This window comes from Phalangium opilio, unplaced genomic scaffold (assembly GCF_054372755.1).
Source record: "Phalangium opilio isolate 3A_F unplaced genomic scaffold, DU_Popi_V2 ptg000209l_1, whole genome shotgun sequence".
Lineage (NCBI taxonomy): Eukaryota > Metazoa > Arthropoda > Arachnida > Opiliones > Phalangiidae > Phalangium > Phalangium opilio.
The window spans coordinates 14,057,869-14,078,606 of NW_028324217.1; the positions used below are offsets into that span (position 1 = coordinate 14,057,869).

The following is a 20,738-nucleotide window of genomic DNA, read 5'->3' on the forward strand; positions in this document are numbered from 1 at the left end:
AAACCATCTTTTTTCAATGACGTCCGGGCGTTTCAACCGATTTCACTAATATTAAGTACACTGGTTCCCAATATCTTATAGATGAAAGTGATAGATTTTGGCCTTCGATTTGATGCCACCGTTGAAAATGGCGCCATGTGTCTTTGTTGCTAGTAGTGTAATAATGATTGGGACTACGTTGCAAACCCTTTTCGATAGTAGCGGTATGGTTAACGTAATTGTTTTGGCTCTCCCCAATGAACCAAAATTCCATCCAACCAATCCCTCAACTTAAAAACTGTAGGTAGTGACGAGCGAGGGGTCCGACACTTAGATCTTTGAAGAAATCACGAAATTACGAAATCAAAGATGAAGTTCCGAAATCTTTGTTGAAATCGCGAAATCAAAGATGAAGTTCCGAAATCTTTGTTGAAATCGCGAAATCAACGAAGAAATCACGAAATCATTGGCAAAATCGAGAAATCAACGAAGAAATCACGAAATCATTGGCGAAATCCAAGAAGAAATCTTTGGCGAAATCACGAAATTCCGTACGCTTTTTTGGGAATTTCGGACCCATCGGTGACGAGTGCATGAACTAAGCAGTTGAACTTTGTTAGATATCCCTGAATGAATTCAGAATTGTTTAATATCCCGTAGACGCATTTATTTGAGATTAATCTTAAGTGATTAATAAGACGAAGAAAGTATACTTTTAAAGGGGAATATTGGCATACTACAAATAAATTTTTTAAATATATATTTTTTTTCACTTCAATACTGTCAAAAATCGTTTCTTTGTTACTGGTCAGAATGTTTGTTGTTTTTGTATTAACAGGAGTTCATAATAACCCGAAGTACGAAACTGGTTAAAAAGCCCGTAACAACAAAGTTTCGCCGTAAAGCTCAGCGGATTCATACACCGCGTAACTCCCAAAGAAATAGTTACCCCGTTTTTTTAGCGCCAACGCGCATTAACTTATACACTTCCGGTTTAGCACTATTTTTATCTTGTGCTTTTTGGGATTGGGAGTGAAAATTGCTCACCGTCTGCTTCTGTCGGAACGGTGTAAATTAAGCCTTGGCTAAGAAGTTGGCTTTTAGTTGGGATTTCTAGTTTTCTACAAAACATTTAAACGACCATCAATGATGTGTTGTTGTGATATGTGCGAGTGAGAATTCCGTGGTTAAATTAAAACGGTTTGGACAAATTTATTCCCAGTATCTTTAATATAAGAATTGCAACGTGCTTCTACGTCCACCGTATCGCCATTTTTCTTTTCGACGGAGATCCTAGCCAACGGAAGTTTTGGAACGAAAACCAAGGAGCATAGATACCACTAAGATATACTGTATGGTTGTATGTCCATAAACAGGCTAATCCTTTCTATGCGCAACGACAGAATCTTGTTGTTCGCGATTTTTACCATTAGCTCTATGGCCAGTTTCATACTTCCCCCCCCCCGAAGGGGGGTTATTATGAACTCCTGGTATTAAGTATATTTTATTGGCAGAAAAAAAATTCACGAGGTAACTAACACTATTTTCTCTTCCAGAAAATAGTTACTAGACGAATAAAGGGTTGTTCAATACTCTTGTAGGTGCTTATCAAGTTTTTTTTCATTAAATAGGAATCTCGGAGTTCAAGGAATCACCGTACTAAAGAATCCCGAATCATATCTACTGGGAGCCAGACCAATGTGTACTCAATTGCGGGGCTTATCCAGAGGTCAAATAAAGCTGTGTTATTTGTACCAGGACCATATGCCTCACGTTGGACGAGGAGCGAGGCTCGGAATACACGAATGCCAATGGCAATTCAGGCAGAGACGCTGGAATTGTTCAACAGTCGGAGATTCGTCGGTTTTCGGATCTGTTCTCTCAACTGGTATGTTAATGCATATTCATAAAACATCCATCACTTCCTCTTTATGGGTTTCTCATCATACAAGAGTATACTTATCTCTAGTATATCAATTAAATAACACTTCCTTTCGGTACACAAGAACCAATTGATTTCGATACGAACGGTGCCACTCTACAGAGTTATCATCATTTCCTTTGGAATGTTTTATTTGTAGAAGAATACCGTGATTGACACTATCAATGTCTTTGGATAGGTCAAGGAACGCGACTGATACATATTTGCCTACTTACCCTACTACTTAGTTACTGGTGATACGTTCACGTAGATTTAGTATACTTGTCAATGCGAAGTAGGAACCCAGTGCTATAATTAATTAATCAAAAATGTCTTGATTGGAATCAAGACCTAAAAAGTATCGATAAGACTGAGGTTATCACTTGTCTGAATGATCAGATATTAATTTTTCTTTTTAATTGAAACTTAAATGCATGCTTAAGAAAAAACAACGTTCCATTACCGTTTTCCGTTGAAATAAATTATTTTACTGGTAATCAATTTCAAAAATTTACTTATCTCGGCTTTTCGACCACAATTCCATTCCCCGAAAACATTTTATCATTACATTAATTACTTTTGGGAGAGTACGTGTATGGTTTTGCGTTTTAAAAGGTTCCTAAAGACGTTACATCCCCATTTGTGACCGGCACGCTTCGCAGTGGAACATTTTAATTATTCTAAAACCAATGGCGCCAAATTGAATAGGGACAGTAAGATTTTTACTCGCGGTTTTGCAAAATGATGTAATATCAAGTGTACTTTAGTCAACCGTCGTATTGTTCTTTCTCATAGTTCAGGGCATGATCAGTGTTACTGCCCAATTTCTATCTCTAGTTTCTAACAATGGTTAGAGACTATTTGATATGGCACGGCACAACATTATATACATTTGAAAATTCTAAGTAGCACAAAAGGAAAAAGAATCCATTTTTTTTATATTTTGGTTTGAAATAAATAAATTCATGATAGTAGTTATAACGAACAGAAAGTCAAGGGAATGGCACCGGTAATGAGCAGCAGAAAGAGAGGAAAGTTTGCTTCAAGTTAGCAGAGGGACATAGTAGTGAAAATAGTAATCTAAAATTTTGTTCATTCAAACCTTATTATATCATGAAAAATTCAAGTGAGCAGGCGGTACTATCTAGAAAGATTGATTTTGGCAGATAACAGCGAAAAAATTATGTTCTACACACATTGGGACTATAGGAGAGTTTCAGGGCCGCAGGTCGCACATGATGAAATTTCAACTCCAGATTACATCAATTCTCTCTGGTCGTACTAGTAGCAGGTTAAGCTATAGTTTGCTCAGGTCCAGTTAGTCTCGAAAGGGTTATATAGTGCTTGCAACTTTTAAAAGGTTGTTATCATGGCTATACAGACCGCTATTACAGTTTTTTCTTCTTTTATAGGCTATTTTGACACGTTATCTCCCAAAAGTAATTAATGTAATGATAAAATGTTTTCGGGGAATGGAATTGTGGTCGAAAAGCCGAGATAAGTAAATTTTTGAAATTGATTACCAGTAAAATAATTTATTTCAACGGAAAACGGTAATGGAACGTTGTTTTTTCTTAAGCATGCATTTAAGTTTCAATTAAAAAGAAAAATTAATATCTGATCATTCAGACAAGTGATAACCTCAGTCTTATCGATACTTTTTAGGTCTTGATTCCAATCAAGACATTTTTGATTAATATCTGTTCCTTCAGTCTTCATTTTAATTAAGAATGTTAAGAAACTGTTTTACATTTTCAAAATCTGCACTAAGCAGAAACATATATAAAGGGGACCATAACTTTAGCTCAATCAGACATTTATTTATAATGATACTTCGAAAATAAAACGTAAATCATTAAAAGTTTGTATTCTTATTGTAATTAGAATAATACATTTTTTACAATCATTTAATGAAACGCGAGGCGCCCCCCTAAAAATTCCACCTACCCACAAGCACCCGGGCAAAGCATCTACCCAAAAGTACCCACAAGTACCTACAAGCACCCACAAGTACCTACTAGTACCCACAAGTACCTACAAGCACCCACAAGTACCTACAAGCACCCACAAGTACCTACAGGCACCCACAAGTACCTACAAGCACCCACAGGTACCTACAAGCACCCACAAGTACCTACAAGCACCCACAAGTACCTACAAGCACCCACGAGTACCTACAAATACCTTCAAATACCCACAATACCTACAAGCACCCACAAAACCTACAAGCACCCACAAGCACTCAGAAGTACCTACAAGCACCCACAAGTACCCAGAAGTACCTACAAGCACCCACAAGTACCTACAAGCACCCACAAGTACCTACAAGTACTCGGGGCAAGCACCCACAAGTACCCGGGGTAAGGCCCCACAAGTACCCGGGGCAAGCCCCCACAAGTACCCGGGGTAAGCACCCACAAGTACCCGGAGCAAGCACCCACAAGTACTCGGGGCAAGCACCCACAAGTACCCGGAGCAAGCACCCTCAAGTACCCGGGGCAAGCACCCACAAGTACCCGGAGCAAGCACCCACAAGTACTCGGGGCAAGAACCCACAAGTACCTACAAGCACCCACAAGTACGTACGAGTACCTACAAGTACTTACAAACACCCACAAGTACCTACATGAACCCACAAGTACCCGGGGCAAGAACCCACAAGTACCTACAAGCACCCACAAGTACCTACGAGTACCTACAAGTACTTACAAACACCCAGAAGTATCTACGAGTACCTACAAGTACTTACAAACACCCACAAGTACCTACGAGTACCTACAAGCACTCACAAGTACCTACAAGCACTCACAAGTACCTACAAACACCCACAAGCACCTACAAACACCCACAAGCACCTACAAACACCCACAAGCACCTAAAAACAGCCACAAGCACCTACAAGCACCCACAAGTACCTACAAGCACCCACAAGTACCTACAAGCACTCACAAGTACCTACAAGTACCTACAAGCACTCACAAGTACCCACAAGTACCTACAAGAACCTACAAGCACTCACAAGTACCCACAAGTACCTTCAAGTACCTACAAGCACTCACAAGTACCCACAAGTACCTACATGAACCCACAAGTACCTACATGCACCCACAAGTACCTACAAGCACTCACAAGTACCTACAAGCACCCACAAGTACCTACAAGCACCCACAAGTACCCACAAGCACTCACAAGTACCCACAAGTACCTACAAGCACCCACAAGCACCCACAAGTACCTACAAGCACCCACAAGCACTCACAAGTACCCACAAGCACACACAAGTACCTACAAGCACTCACAAGTACCTACAAGCACTTGCAAGTACCTACAAGCACTCGCAAGTACCTACAAGCACTCACAAGTACCCACAAATACCTACATGCACCCACAAGTACCTACAAGCACCCACAAGTACCTACAAGCACCCACAAGTACCTACAAGCACCCACAAGTACCTACAAGCACCCACAAGTACCTACAAATACCTACAAATACCCACAATACCTACAAGCACCCACAAAACCTACAAGCACCCACAAGCACTCAGAAGTACCTACAAGCACCCACAAGTACCCAGAAGTACCTACAAGCACCCACAAGTACCTACAAGCACCCACAAGTAACTACAAGTACTCGGGGCAAGCACCCACAAGTACCCGGGGTAAGCCCCCACAAGTACCCGGGGCAAGCCCCCACAAGTACCCGGGGTAAGCACCCACAAGTACCCGGAGCAAGCACCCACAAGTACTCGGGGCAAGCACCCACAAGTACCCGGAGCAAGCACCCTCAAGTACCCGGGGCAAGCACCCACAAGTACCCGGAGCAAGCACCCACAAGTACTCGGGGCAAGAACCCACAAGTACCTACAAGCACCCACAAGTACGTACGAGTACCTACAAGTACTTACAAACACCCACAAGTACCTACATGAACCCACAAGTACCCGGGGCAAGAACCCACAAGTACCTACAAGCACCCACAAGTACCTACGAGTACCTACAAGTACTTACAAACACCCAGAAGTATCTACGAGTACCTACAAGTACTTACAAACACCCACAAGTACCTACGAGTACCTACAAGCACTCACAAGTACCTACAAGCACTCACAAGTACCTACAAACACCCACAAGCACCTACAAACACCCACAAGCACCTACAAACACCCACAAGTACCTACATGCACCCACAAGTACCTACAAGCACTCACAAGTACCTACAAGCACCCACAAGTACCTACAAGCACCCACAAGTACCCACAAGCACTCACAAGTACCCACAAGTACCTACAAGCACCCACAAGCACCCACAAGTACCTACAAGCACCCACAAGCACTCACAAGTACCCACAAGCACTCACAAGTACCTACAAGCACTCACAAGTACCTACAAGCACTTGCAAGTACCTACAAGCACTCGCAAGTACCTACAAGCACTCACAAGTACCCACAAATACCTACATGCACCCACAAGTACCTACAAGCACCCACAAGTACCTACAAGCACCCACAAGTACCTACAAGCACCCACAAGTACCTACAAGCACCCACAAGTACCTACAAATACCTACAAATACCCACAATACCTACAAGCACCCACAAAACCTACAAGCACCCACAAGCACTCAGAAGTACCTACAAGCACCCACAAGTACCCAGAAGTACCTACAAATACCTACAAATACCCACAATACCTACAAGCACCCACAAAACCTACAAGCACCCACAAGCACTCAGAAGTACCTACAAGCACCCACAAGTACCCAGAAGTACCTACAAGCACCCACAAGTACCTACAAGCACCCACAAGTAACTACAAGTACTCGGGGCAAGCACCCACAAGTACCCGGAGCAAGCACCCTCAAGTACCCGGGGCAAGCACCCACAAGTACCCGGAGCAAGCACCCACAAGTACTCGGGGCAAGAACCCACAAGTACCTACAAGCACCCACAAGTACGTACGAGTACCTACAAGTACTTACAAACACCCACAAGTACCTACATGAACCCACAAGTACCCGGGGCAAGAACCCACAAGTACCTACAAGCACCCACAAGTACCTACGAGTACCTACAAGTACTTACAAACACCCAGAAGTATCTACGAGTACCTACAAGTACTTACAAACACCCACAAGTACCTACGAGTACCTACAAGCACTCACAAGTACCTACAAGCACTCACAAGTACCTACAAACACCCACAAGCACCTACAAACACCCACAAGCACCTACAAACACCCACAAGCACCTACAAACACCCACAAGCACCTAAAAACAGCCACAAGCACCTACAAGCACCCACAAGTACCTACAAGCACCCACAAGTACCTACAAGCACTCACAAGTACCTACAAGTACCTACAAGCACTCACAAGTACCCACAAGTACCTACAAGAACCTACAAGCACTCACAAGTACCCACAAGTACCTTCAAGTACCTACAAGCACTCACAAGTACCCACAAGTACCTACATGAACCCACAAGTACCTACATGCACCCACAAGTACCTACAAGCACTCACAAGTACCTACAAGCACCCACAAGTACCTACAAGCTCCCACAAGTACCCACAAGCACTCACAAGTACCCACAAGTACCTACAAGCACCCACAAGCACCCACAAGTACCTACAAGCACCCACAAGCACTCACAAGTACCCACAAGCACTCACAAGTACCTACAAGCACTCACAAGTACCTACAAGCACTTGCAAGTACCTACAAGCACTCGCAAGTACCTACAAGCACTCACAAGTACCCACAAATACCTACATGCACCCACAAGTACCTACATGCACCCACAAGTACCTACATGCACCCACAAGTACCTACATGCACCCACAAGTACCTACATGCACCCACAAGTACCTACAAGCACCCACAAGTACCTACAAGCACCCACAAGTACCTACATGCACCCACAAGTACCTACATGCACCCACAAGTACCCAAATGCACCCACAAGTACCTACAAGCACCCACAAGTACCTACAAGCACCCACAAGTACCTACAAGCACCCACAAGTACCTGCAAACACCCACAAGCACCCACAAGTACCTACAAACACCCACAAGCACCCACAAGTACCTACAAGTACCCACAAGAACCCACAAGTACCTACAAGTACCCACAAGAACCCACAAGTACCTACAAGTACCCACAAGAACCCACAAGTACCTACAAGTACCCACAAGAACCCACAAGTACCTACAAGCACCCACAAGTACCCACAAGCACCTACAAGTACCCACAAGCACCTACAAGTACCCACAAGTACCCTTAAGCACCAACAAGTACCGACAAGCACCCACAAGTACCTACATGCACCCACAAGTACCCACAAGTACCTACAAGCACCCACAAGTACCTACAAGCACCCACAAGGTAATCAAGTTTAAATAGCTTTAACCTAAACAGAGAAAAGATAAAATGTCCATTAAGCTAGCTATTTGTTCCAAGAATTTGACTATAACCGCGGTAAAACGACCAAACTCGCTTCATACACTACATTACTCATGCTAAAATGTCGCAGGTTCCATAGTTTCAGGGTAAACCACGTAAGTCGGAGCATGTAATTAAAACTATGAAAAACAGTACTTAAACTTAATTTTTCTTGATGAAAAAAAATAGGCGCCAACTATGGATATGGGGCTTTCATTTAAGACCGTTTTCAAATCTATCTAACGTATAGTTATTTTTGTAAGGGTATGGACAAAATTTGTAACTTTGGAAAATTTCCCATGTTATTTCTATGGGAAATTTCCAGTTTTTCGTCAAAATCTGTGATTAATTTTATGGAAATGAAAACCACCCTTAGCAACTTTATTTTTTATAAAATAAACTAATTAATGGATCTCTTTGAAATTTTAACCACATATTAAGGGTCCGAATTGTAGTTCAGTGGATTTTTTTTGAACCAATTAGTACAATACAAAAAAAACTACATCCAAACAAAAAACCCTCCTTATACATTAAGAGCAGTATGAAGTCTTATCTAAGAGAGCTACCGCTCTCATAGAATATTTCAGACTATTCTACGCGCTGAGCATGAGAACATTTTTTTTGGAACTCTGAACAAAGATGGCTGAATAGAAATGCCTCAGTAGTTTCCCAGGTATTTCTGGTCAACAGATTATAATATTGATGCCATTTTCGCTCCCTTTCAAACAATAGGAAAAATGCCCGTTTTAAATGATTTATTTATAATCGTCTGTATGTTTTTCCGAATATTATTGCCTTCTATTAGTAGACAGCGATTTTAGGTGCTGAAAATCATTTTGTGTATTCACTTCTTGGAAGCTGAACTAATTGTGATCAATACCTTCCGTGGATAGTATTATTCCGTTGTAAATAGAATTTTTCCTATATTTTGATGCTGCAAGGTTGCCAACGTGAAAAATAGCCAAGTTATTAATAGATTATTGTAATCGACATAATTTTTAGCGTATTGCTCAACGTTGAAGAATTGCTTGCTATATTGTAAAACAAGTATTTATTGTGCTGTATGATAAATACTAAAGTAATTGTTCTCAATGGAATCCTTCCACATAAAGACTCACTTTGAGTCTTTATGTGAGACTAGCCGTTAGGGACCGTCCATAAACTACGTCACGCAAAAAATTGCATTTTCTGACCCCCCGCCCCCCCTGATCACACTTGGTCACGTTTTCCAAGACCCCTCCCCTGAAAACCACGTCACATTTCTTTAACCCCCCCCCCTCGACGGACTATTATTTGTCTTAATTTACCTATTTAATTTGATTAATTTAAAAAGAGATTCTTTCTTCTTTTTCATTCAGAAATTTTTTGCTCGACTTGAAAGTCAAAGTTCATTACCGTTTTTAGTTTTTACGAATATCGTTTGCCCCTAATTTCGCTTTAGAACTTTAATGTCTGGATGTGCTTTTTTATAACCATCCAAAATATTTCCGAAAAGCTTAGTTCAAGGGCACACTTAATAGTTTTCGACATTAATTGTCACTTGGAAACCTTAGGCTAATCGAGCTCGGGGTTCAGATTTTAAAAATGTGCAAAAAAACGAAACCATTTAAATCGGATGGAGGATCCGATTCTTCATCGCTAATGCTAGTGGCGAATATACAGTGACATTAGAGTTTAAGCTGACACTACATTTAACAGTCCTTATGCGTACGTGTAGCTAGTTCTACAGAGAACGGGTCTCTTTATTTTAAATGCGCTGTATAAATTGGCTACACGTACGAGAAGTTTCTACTATTTAGGCGATGATGGAATAAAAATTTTGTTAAATTATTGTAGAGGTCGTCTCACGGTGGACTTTGAAACGTTCTGTTTTTTCTCCTATAACAAAAGGGTCAATCGACCTCTTACTGACTTCGTTATAAAATTAATTTCAAATGTGACGTCACACATCGAAGGACCCCTCCCTCCCTCCCTCCTCGTCACGGACCGTCACAAACTTACAAACCGCCTCCCCCCATAAGAGTGTGACGTAGTTTATGGACGGTCCCTTACCCGCGGCGTCGCTCGCGTGTAATAAGAACTTCCGTCTAAAATGATATAAAGAATGTGTAGATTTTACTGATGACTAATATTTTTGTAGCACCCTAGGAGCGAAGGCACTCGGCACAGTCCGTCAGCCCGTCGGGATATTTTTCATTACTTTTCACCCGGACATTATTCCATGAAGAAGGGTTTTTAAGTTTTGGCCGCCATTTAAAAAGATGGCAACAAATCGAACCCAAAATACCATTCAGCCCGTCTATAGGTTAAAGGAAACCATTGTACTAAATATTTGTGAAATAGGTTGAAACGCGCGGACTTTATTGCATAGAGAATATTTTCTTACATTTCTGGGCGCCATTTTAAAAGATGGCGAAAAATCGAACGCCAAAGACCATTCAGCCCGTCTTAAGGTTAAACCAAACCAGTGTACTAAATATTTGTGAAATCGGTTGAAACGCGAGTACTTAATTGCATAGAGAATATTTTTTACATTTCTGGGCGCCTTTTTTTAACATGGCGGCGGATTGGAAAAATCTTTCATAGTACGCGCCTACTACTTATGAGTAATGTTCCTGCAAATTTTCAGCCTTCTAGGGCAAGCGGTTTGGGCTGGGCGTTGATTATCAGTCAGTCAGTCAGGACTTTGATTTATATAGATATAGATTCTCGCGAAAGACGCAGCTATTTTTTCACCAACCGCGCGTCTTATTCTACATTTTACATCCTCTGTGAGCTGGCTCAGTCTCTTAGACTCGGGCTTTCATATGGCCTCATAAGAACAAATCCATTTGCGTTAAACCTGGTGATCTCTACTCGCACAAGTACCCCGATAGTCAGTATTCAAGTTGGATTATTTTCCCCATGATCTAGACAAACCGTACGACGGGTTCAGACAACGCGATCGTCAATCGCGTGCTGATAGAATAGTGGGGAAAAGAGACGAATAGCAATAAACTGAGGCGGTTCTTGTACTTCATGATAAACCTCGTACAAGTAGTCCATCTGTAGCGTCTGAAATTGGTTGTAGCTATAATACGGTTTTAAAGATTTGCCATGCTCATCACTATCACCAGTTCAAGCTGCATCTGGACCAGGAACTAAATGATGATGACGATTTAAATCTAATTTATTTTTGCGTGTTTCTACGAGAATGCAATTTTGTTTGTATTAGCACTGGTATTAATGCATGAGCACTTTTCCTTCAAAAATCTTTACCTCAATTTGACACCCCCTACGAATAGTGACATAGTTACTCCAAATTCGTTATAATTGTTGACATGTTTCAAAATAAGAACGTGTTGTTTTTGTTGAGGTTAACTCTTTGTGATTTAATTATGAGCTTTTATATTTATATTTTAAAACCCTTTAGCGACAAGAGAGGCTGGATTCGCCCACGCCATCACAGCAGCTGGAGTTGTTCATTCAGTAGCACGTGCTTGTCGAGATGGTTTGCTTTCAAACTGCGGCTGCAGCAAGGCAACTCGTCCTAAAACACTGCAGCAAGACTGGATCTGGGGTGGTTGTGGAGACAATATAGAATACGGGTACAAGTTTGCCGAAAGTTTCATCGACGTAAGAGAGAGGGAAAAAAATTTTCGCAAGGCTTCCAAAGAGCAAGGACACAAGCTCATGAACCTGCATAACAACGAAGCCGGACGCAGGGTAAATGTTTCTTTTGTTACGGCTTTAAAGAACCAGATTAAGTGTGCATGTGGCAACTAATTTTATTCCATATAAGACTTCTACAGAATTAAGTGATATACTGATTTAAGAATGTGTCCCTTTGGTACTTAATTTGTTTTAATTGCATTCATGTTTTAGCAAAGGTAACATAATTGCCTCCAGGTATGATTTTTGAACAAATTAGATGGATAACTCCTTCCCTTATTCAGTATGGATTGCGCTATAAGTCTCTGTCAGTTCTAGAAGTTCAAGAGGATAATTTCTTTAATTTTGCTATGGCTGTTAATCCCCATAACTCTTTTTTCTATCCGAAGGCTTAAGCCAACTAATACAGTACAAGAATTTTAAAATTTCTCAATATTAATGTGCCATTTATAAATTTGTGATACTTTGATTACATTTCTCGAAACTAAAGAAGCAGAAATACATTTGTTATACTTTTTTATTTATATTTGTATATATTAATCAATACTTAGAAAGTTTTTTACTGACTTTCGAACACTGGGTTTTCACTGGGCGTTTTTCGTTGCGCAAAAATATCGCAAAATAACGCAAAACGTAAAATTCGCGGCAGTGGTTTTTTTTGACGCCTGTCGGTTTTCATTGGATGAAAAGCGAAAAAATAAACCCGCAAAGTATGAGAACATTGCGGCGATTGAAGTTCTTCTGTTATCTTTTATCCCAAAAGATATGGATACTTCATAACTTTTCCTATTAGTAATTTCGTATTGAATTTCGACATATAAATATCACAAAGCCACGTGGTTCTAATTTCCATAATTTCTAAATCACAAGCAAGTACCATCCAAGGCTTACCACATACGCTCAGCGAGTGTAGAATATAAAATGGCGTCACAAATCAAAACATTTACCCATGTGTTCAATGACGTCAATCCAAGAAAGCCTATGATAGGTCGGTTAGTGCGTAAGAAAAAACGCAAAGGAAGAAATAACGAAAAATAGAAATAGAGCCTTCGACGGCAAAACGCGTATTTCGCCAAAAATATGGTACACTTTTTTACATTTACGCAAAATTTTGCGAAAAACGCACGAAAAACGCCCAGTGAAAACCGAGTGTAAAGGAACATATAACAAAAACAGTTATTCTAACTGAAAAAAACATTTTAGCGTCCACACGTGGTGATAGACAGTCAGACACGTCCAGTGTAATACCTCTCCGGAGAGGTAAAATATGATAATAACAAAAGTGGATGAGGGGAAATGTATGAAAATGGCCATAGAGACAGTGCTAAAAAGCGCGGACATCAAAGTTTCGACAATAACTATTTAGTTTACTAGTGACTGATGGACTTGCAAACTCGCGATTGAAAGAAGTAAGACATTTATACTCCTTGGTTTAACCTTCGGCGTTGAAGCGATTACAAAACAAAATGGAGGCGATAGTAACGTCGTTTGATTTCTCATCACAATATGCACCAGAAACATAAAAAATTGGCGAAAACAATTGTGAAATACAATGCATTACTGTAAAGAGGACATTTATGCATTTTCCAGGAAATAAGTAACTACAATGATAAAGTTAAAAAGAGATAATTTGAAGAGAATCCAGATAAAATGTCAATCCTTTGTCAAAATAAACCAAACGAGCCTTTAATAATAAATATAGAACCAATTCTCTCTTAATCCTGGAAAAGAGTCCTCTGTAGAAATCAGGGATAACTGTTTTTCTACAACCAACCTTACTTAAAACCATATTATAATAGCGATTTCCACTGACTGCTCCAAAGAGTGCTCTCAGGGTTAGGATGACGTAACTGCCCTGAGCGAGTTTTGGAGAGAATAGTTTCGACAGTGGAACACGATCGAGAGGTCCGAGCGCGCTCTGAATAATCAAAATTGGCGCCGTGCCGAGACGAAATTGTAATAAAGTGTGTATATCTTGACGCAAATGGGCTGAAACCAATTAATAAACTTAACATTTCAATTAATTTACAAAAAATCTTTTTTGAGTAATGATCGACAACGTCTCTGATATAATTATTGGTTTTAGGATGAGGCGTAATATCTTTAAAGTAATGATAAAACCTCGTATTCTTCATCTTCAGAACTTTCAGAAGATGATTCCAGAAATAAATAAGCATAAGCGAGAGCCTGTCTTCTATGAGATACCGCTTGGTCCGCCATTTTAATTTTATTACGTCATACTCGAGCACCGTCGCTCCGTCGAATTTTTCAGAGCACGAAAGAGCAATTCTCGGGCAGTTTTTGGGGTCAGTGGAAAACGCGATTCTGGGCAAGTGTTGCACTCGAGTTCCCAGTGGCGGACGAAAACGCGCCGAGAGTGCACTTAGAGTGCTCCAGTGCAGTCAGTGGAAATCGCTATATCTTTAAATATTTTAAAACCTTTCCAGTTACCAACTCTGTCCAGACTACAAACACATTCGAGGAAGCTCTAGCATACACAATAGCAGACGACGGTAACCGCGTAACCGAACATTAACACAAGACCTACTTTTAGGGAGTGAATAAGCCTAATATAGCTACGCCGTTTCAACGGCCAACTACGGCGAAACTCTGATGCCTGGCGACTTTTGGTCATTTTCATACTTTCCCCTCATCCACTTTTGATAATAATAAAACAAACAGCAAAGATAAAGAAGTAGATTTTTATAAGTTCGAAGTTAAACAGTTCATTGGGTATACCCGATTTTACTGCCCGTGAAATAGGTGGAATTTTAGTTGGCTAATTGATTCTCTAATGACTCCCGCTGAAATTTCATTGATCATAATAATTCGTAGGTTGAATCCATGAACGAAGTCCGTGACAAAGTTTGCGATAACTCCCATTGATCCGATGTGGAGGCCGATGGTCTTCCATTCCTGAACATTGGGATCCAGAGTATTTGTTTCACTGCATCCCTAATGAACCTGATGTTATGATTTTGGTTCGGGTTCAACAGTGGACTAGCGACTAAACAGTCCAAAGTGTCCCCAACAGACTGAATCACTTTTACTTTATCCAAAACTATTTCATGTTCAAAGTCAATGATCATGTACTTCACTTCAGGTTTAAGGATGGGTATGCTCTCCCCATCTCGTCTGTGGAATGGTTTAAGCTTCCCTGTCTTATGATAATTGCTTTACATTTCGCGCAATTGATCGTAAGGCCTATTTTGTCGAACTCAATCCATGACGAGAACCTCCATCGATTCCTTCGATTTACCCACAATCCAAAAAAGGGTTTCTGCCTTTCCACAATTAGCTTAATAGCAATGTGATTTGGCTACCGTTTTGTCCGTTAATTCCTTCAGAATAAAGACAATATCAATATTTAAGAGCGTAAGAGATAGTCGAGCATCTTGAGGTACCCTCTATTCAATTTAATTTATCCTATTTCTTAGGGTCAGCTTTTATTTGGACCTCTTTTTCAGATATCATGTCGCGTTGCCTTTCCGAAATAGGAAGGGTGTTCAGCGTATTTGCAATATGTTTATGACTGATGTTGTCGAATGCTTCAGCGACGTCTTAAAAGATAATAGCACAGTTTGATTTGTTTGCCTTTACCGAAATTTGGTTCGATTCGTTTGCGTCTCGATCAACTCATGTCATGATTGTTTATCCTCTGTGAAATTCCACTTGTTTGGCTTTCTCGCCTGTGAGCGGGTGATAATTGTTCGCTCTTTAACCAAATGCTGGCGCCTTGTGTTCCGCAACTTTATCTTCTCATCAGAATGGGGTGTTTCTTGACATAACGGGGGTGATTTCGGGTCGAAAGGTCCATCGAAATGTTTTTGATAACTTTCGAAATTTCAGTCCCTGGGGCCAAAATTACAGAGGAGCACCGCAAAGAAGCCACACACACACAAAATTACTATGCCGTCCTCACCGAATGGAAAACCGTGGAACAATTTCTTTTCGTCGCCAAAATGTGCAAGCCGCCATTGTGGTAGTGGTTAAACGGTTTATAACAGAATAATATAATTCATTTGTTATTCTCTGAATGTGTTTAAATGACTAATAGTGAAGTAAAGGTGAAATTCATCACATGTAGGGGGAATGACAGAAAATTGATTGCTATGCAGTTTCAAATCAACTATATTGATATTTGTAACTTTAAGGCTTTAACAGTTGGGGACCGTAAAAGGTTTTTCAGTTCAAAGAACTGTTTTTGTTATAATTACATAAAACATTTACAATTAAAATACCTTTTTCAGGGGTACGTAAAAGGTAAACCAGATTTTGGATCATTTGTTGCTCAAGTGACGTGATGACGCTATAATCCACTAACGTGTTAAGTTACCGGTCCTGGATTAGCGAACTCTCTATAGATCTTATTAGTTTCCACTAAATTTCGACGAACAAAATTGCAACTTGCAAACTTACACTGATTATGTTACTCGCGGATTTAATTATGTTTTAAAATACATGGTCAGGAAAAGCATCGAGCGCTTTTAAATATTAATAGGTTCAGCGCAGAACATCTTTTAAAGTACATTGAATAATTAACTCGACTGATCATGTAAATTTTAAAGACCCGCTAAAACATTTGCAATTCTCATACCAGGATCTGGGAGCACTGCCGTGGTTTTTCGGTGCATTGGGATTGTCCCATTGGAGAGAATCGTAAATCCGCCAAAGTGAGGTTTTTTCGGTCGAATGCGATTGGGATTCGGCGCAATGCTACTGAAGCGAAGCCTCAGGTGTTTTAGATAATATTAATATCGTATGTTTAACGACTTTTGATATTATGTAGGGCGACTTGGGACTTTGTCAAGAGAGTGGGGGATTTTGTACTCTTACCTAGGATGGGGGGGAAAATGATCCGGGAGATTTTGTCTTGAGAGAGGGGGATTTTGTACGTTTTCAAAAATGCGGGATTATGACCAGGGTCTTTTGTCTTTGGGGGTATTTAGTACGTATACCGTATTGAATACGTGGTAATGTCTCTTGTGATGTCTTCTGAGAAATGAATGTTTTTTACGTTGATGAAAATAAGAAAAGGAAATAAAATCGCTAGTATGTTTAATGACCTTTTTCCTAATAGGCCATTGCAGTTTTGGCTATTTTAAATTTCTATATGATAATACGGGGTTTGTGGGGGTTTTTTTTTGTATTTGACTTACGATTTTCTTTTTAATTCTAGGCCATAATCAGAAAGACAAGGGTGACTTGCAAGTGTCACGGAGTTTCAGGTTCGTGTTCCTTGGTGACATGCTGGCAACAGCTAGTTTCATTTCGCGAAGTTGGCGACTACTTAAAGGACAAATACGATGGTGCGACGGAAGTGAAAATTAATAAAAGGGGCAAGCTACAGATAAGAAACCCAAAATTTAGTTTACCAACGGCTGAAGACTTAATATACATGGTCGAATCACCAGATTATTGTGCGCGTAACGAAAGCACAGGTGCCACCGGTACTCAGGGTCGGTATTGCAACAAAACCTCGCCAGCTACCGATGGTTGCAAACTCATGTGTTGTGGACGCGGCTACAACACTTTCAAAGTAACTGTAAAAGAAAGGTGTAAGTGCAAATTTCATTGGTGTTGTTACGTGGACTGTAAAACTTGCACAGCATTAATAGATATACATACCTGTAAGTAAGTACTTGATAACTACTTTCAAGTGCTTAGATTTTGATGTGGATTTTCTTCTTAATTTAAAATTATACAATAAGAATATCCAAACTCAACATCCTAAAAATTAACCTATCCAAACTTGGTTTGCCCGAAATGGAGATTATTTCATTCGTTTTTAATTTAGTCCAACATTTTAACTTTAAAAAAATACTGGGCTTCATTACTTTCTTGCTGCACTCAAAAATCTGCAGGAAGAAAGTGTTTTACATCGCAGCAAGAATAAGATCCAGCAGCCTAGCAAAATGAAATATATTAATTGCGTTCTTCACAATTGTCAAATGTATTATAAATAAAAAGATTTACAGAAATAGAGTTTATACACGTTTTAACTACTTAAATATGACACATAAATTAACATTTTCAATCCATAATTTATGATTATTGAACCAAAAGAATAGTACAATGATATCTAGCTAATTTTCATTCGAAATTAATTTAATTCTCTTGTATTTCTTGAAAAGGAAATAACTTTAGCAGCTTATTTGTTGAATAACAAGTCAAAAATAAGAATTAATCTTGTAACTGAAAAGTATTATTCTAAAAAACATCTCAATAAAAATGTTTGATGCGACTTTTGTCTTTTTTTAAAGTCTGTTAACATGTATTGCAATATTATTGGAAAGGGTTCTAAGCTATTCGAGGTCAACAGCGTCCATTGTAATAATGAAGTTTAGTCAATCTTGAAAAAATTTGTAAGTTGTAAAACTAGCGAGTAGCGCCTGGTGAGTCATTTTGGCTCACAGAAATAGTAAACACAGAAATAGTTGATCATTTAAGTGTAAAATGAACTTTAAATGCGTAATAAAAATGTTTGGTAATTTACCACGGTAATTTACCCGTAAATTACCATTGTAAAATTACGGAAAGATATAAAACGGTAATTTACGCGATATTTGGTAAATTGCCGGTAAATTTATGGACGGTAAATTACTGACTCACATCTCTAATGGTAGTTAAAAAATATGTACACGTTAACATTTTCATTCTCATCTTCTTCGCCGTGATCCGCCATTTTTAAATAGCAAAGAGGAACCTGCAAACCGGAAATTCGGTACCCCTAAAGGTTTCCTCAGTTTACCGCAAATTCCAGGAAGAGCATCTACATGTTACTTCAATACAGTAGCGATAAGCTTAAAACATATTCTTTCTAGCCTTTTCATGAGTTCTGATTCTCTTTGATTATCACTCTCTCTTGGCTTATCCTGAGATACATCATCCTTTTGGTTTAAATGGGAATCCGATGATGTTGTACCCGGTTTTGTTAAAAAAAAATAAGATTAATTTCGGTATTTTGGAAGAATTTTCCATCTCCCGGAGCACAATTTTTCTCTTTTTAGCTTCACTTTCATATTTGTGACTCATAGTTTATACTCGTCTAAAACTCACTCACCATTGCGATGATTGATGATATTTTTAAGTTTCGAAAATATAGGACTAGTACATCCATGCCTGCTCAAACAGACCGACTAGTTTAAGAGAGCAAAGCCCAAAGGTTCATAACTGAAGTTTGCCCTATCACACCCACTTACATCGCTGCACAGCCATCGAGGGACAATGCGTCACGCTATCTGATAGCGTTAGGAAAGGTGAACAAGAAAAGCCGTTTAGTGAGGTTTATTGAAAATTCAAAATGAGTGTATAAATAATTGAATTTGATAATCAGACTGTATTTGATGTATGTTTTATATTATGTATATTTTTCGTACGTAAATTTTTTTAAGAATCAGGAGTAACGCGCTGCCGCAAATACTCATATTTTAAAGAATTGTATTCAGTAATATCCATAGTAAAAATATCGTTAACTGCCCTGCTAGGGGGATGTGAGTAATCAGGACAATAAAAACAGAATCCTTGACCGAAGGGATTGGTTTCCACGAGAATAAAACTATGAAAACTCGTAAGCATGTCGATATCGGAGAAAATTAGGGTATTACATTGCACCCACTTTCAGTGTTTGAAAAAAAAACGGATAAATAGAGGCTAGATTATTTAGCAAAATTACTGTTATGCATGTAAATAATAAATTGATGGCGGCCAGTATTTTAAATTTGTGGCTGCCACAGTCTCTGAACCTGTGCTCCATTAAATATTCAGTTCACTGTTCGTACATACGAAGGTTTAATTTTAGAGGGTAGATGGCAATGAAAGGCCAAAAAACATAATTCCACGTTTTTCATAGGTTAGTTTAAAATTGGTGTGGCCTTTGGAGACAATCGTCTCGACTGGGAAATGTATTATTTTGGTTTTCTTATCCTGTACTTTCTACGTAGAATATGGAGTGAAACTAATTTTTTTCATTTACATATCCCCATTTAAGAAACCATTTCTTGAAATAATTAAAACAAAATACAATTATTATTTTCCAAATAATTTTTTAATTCCTCAGGGTCTACTGCATGTGATTTTTTTTCATCTAGCACAAGATCACAACAATAATTCAGTATATAAGTGTAATAATGGAAATAACACACGAAGCAAGATAGTTCCGTCTCCATTTATTTTTCCCCTTACTCAACCTAGCGAAATTATTCCTTCTTTCTATTTTAAGCTTCTATTAGACTCCATAAATTACAATTTACTTTCACCATATTCATTTGCAAAATTTGCATTTAGATATTAACCGGGACTTAGAGCGCGACGAGATGTGAGTCCGAGAGGCGGGAGTGGAAAAGATGGATTCTTCCGCAATTCATTGGCTTGATTTAGGTCATTTTGCTCGAGAAACACGGAGTCTTTCATCCCTATTTTTGAATTTAAATAATTGAAGGAAGCCGATGTCCCGCAAGGAATAGCCTCGTTTGGGTGTACACAAGTCAAGGTTAGCTGACTAAAGATGGTTTGGTTGCCGCAAACAAAACTGTACTGTCGAATATATGAGCCAGCACCGTTACAAACGTGAAATATTTGGCAATTATTATCCACATCAGCGAAGTATCCATTTTCCTGGCATCTGAAGTTGGTGCTATATCCGGCTACTAGTAGTTCTGATCCAGCAGGAAGAAGATAAGCTTGCCGTTTCGTCTATAGGAAAATGAATGAACATGATAGATTAACCCACATTTACATTACT

The 20,738-nt window shown here is 39.4% G+C and overlaps 1 protein-coding gene across 1 annotated transcript; it reads left to right on the forward strand.

Moving 5' to 3' along the window:
* Positions 1–1,677: 1,677 nt before the first annotated feature.
* Positions 1,678–18,791, forward strand: LOC149620761 (protein Wnt-5b-like). The gene is made up of 4 exons (XM_089854595.1): positions 1,678–1,867; positions 11,757–12,049; positions 17,175–17,553; positions 18,691–18,791. The coding sequence occupies exons 1-4, from the start codon at positions 1,678–1,680 to the stop codon at positions 18,789–18,791; spliced, it is 963 nt and encodes a 320-aa protein (XP_089710721.1).
* Positions 18,792–20,738: the final 1,947 nt, after the last annotated feature.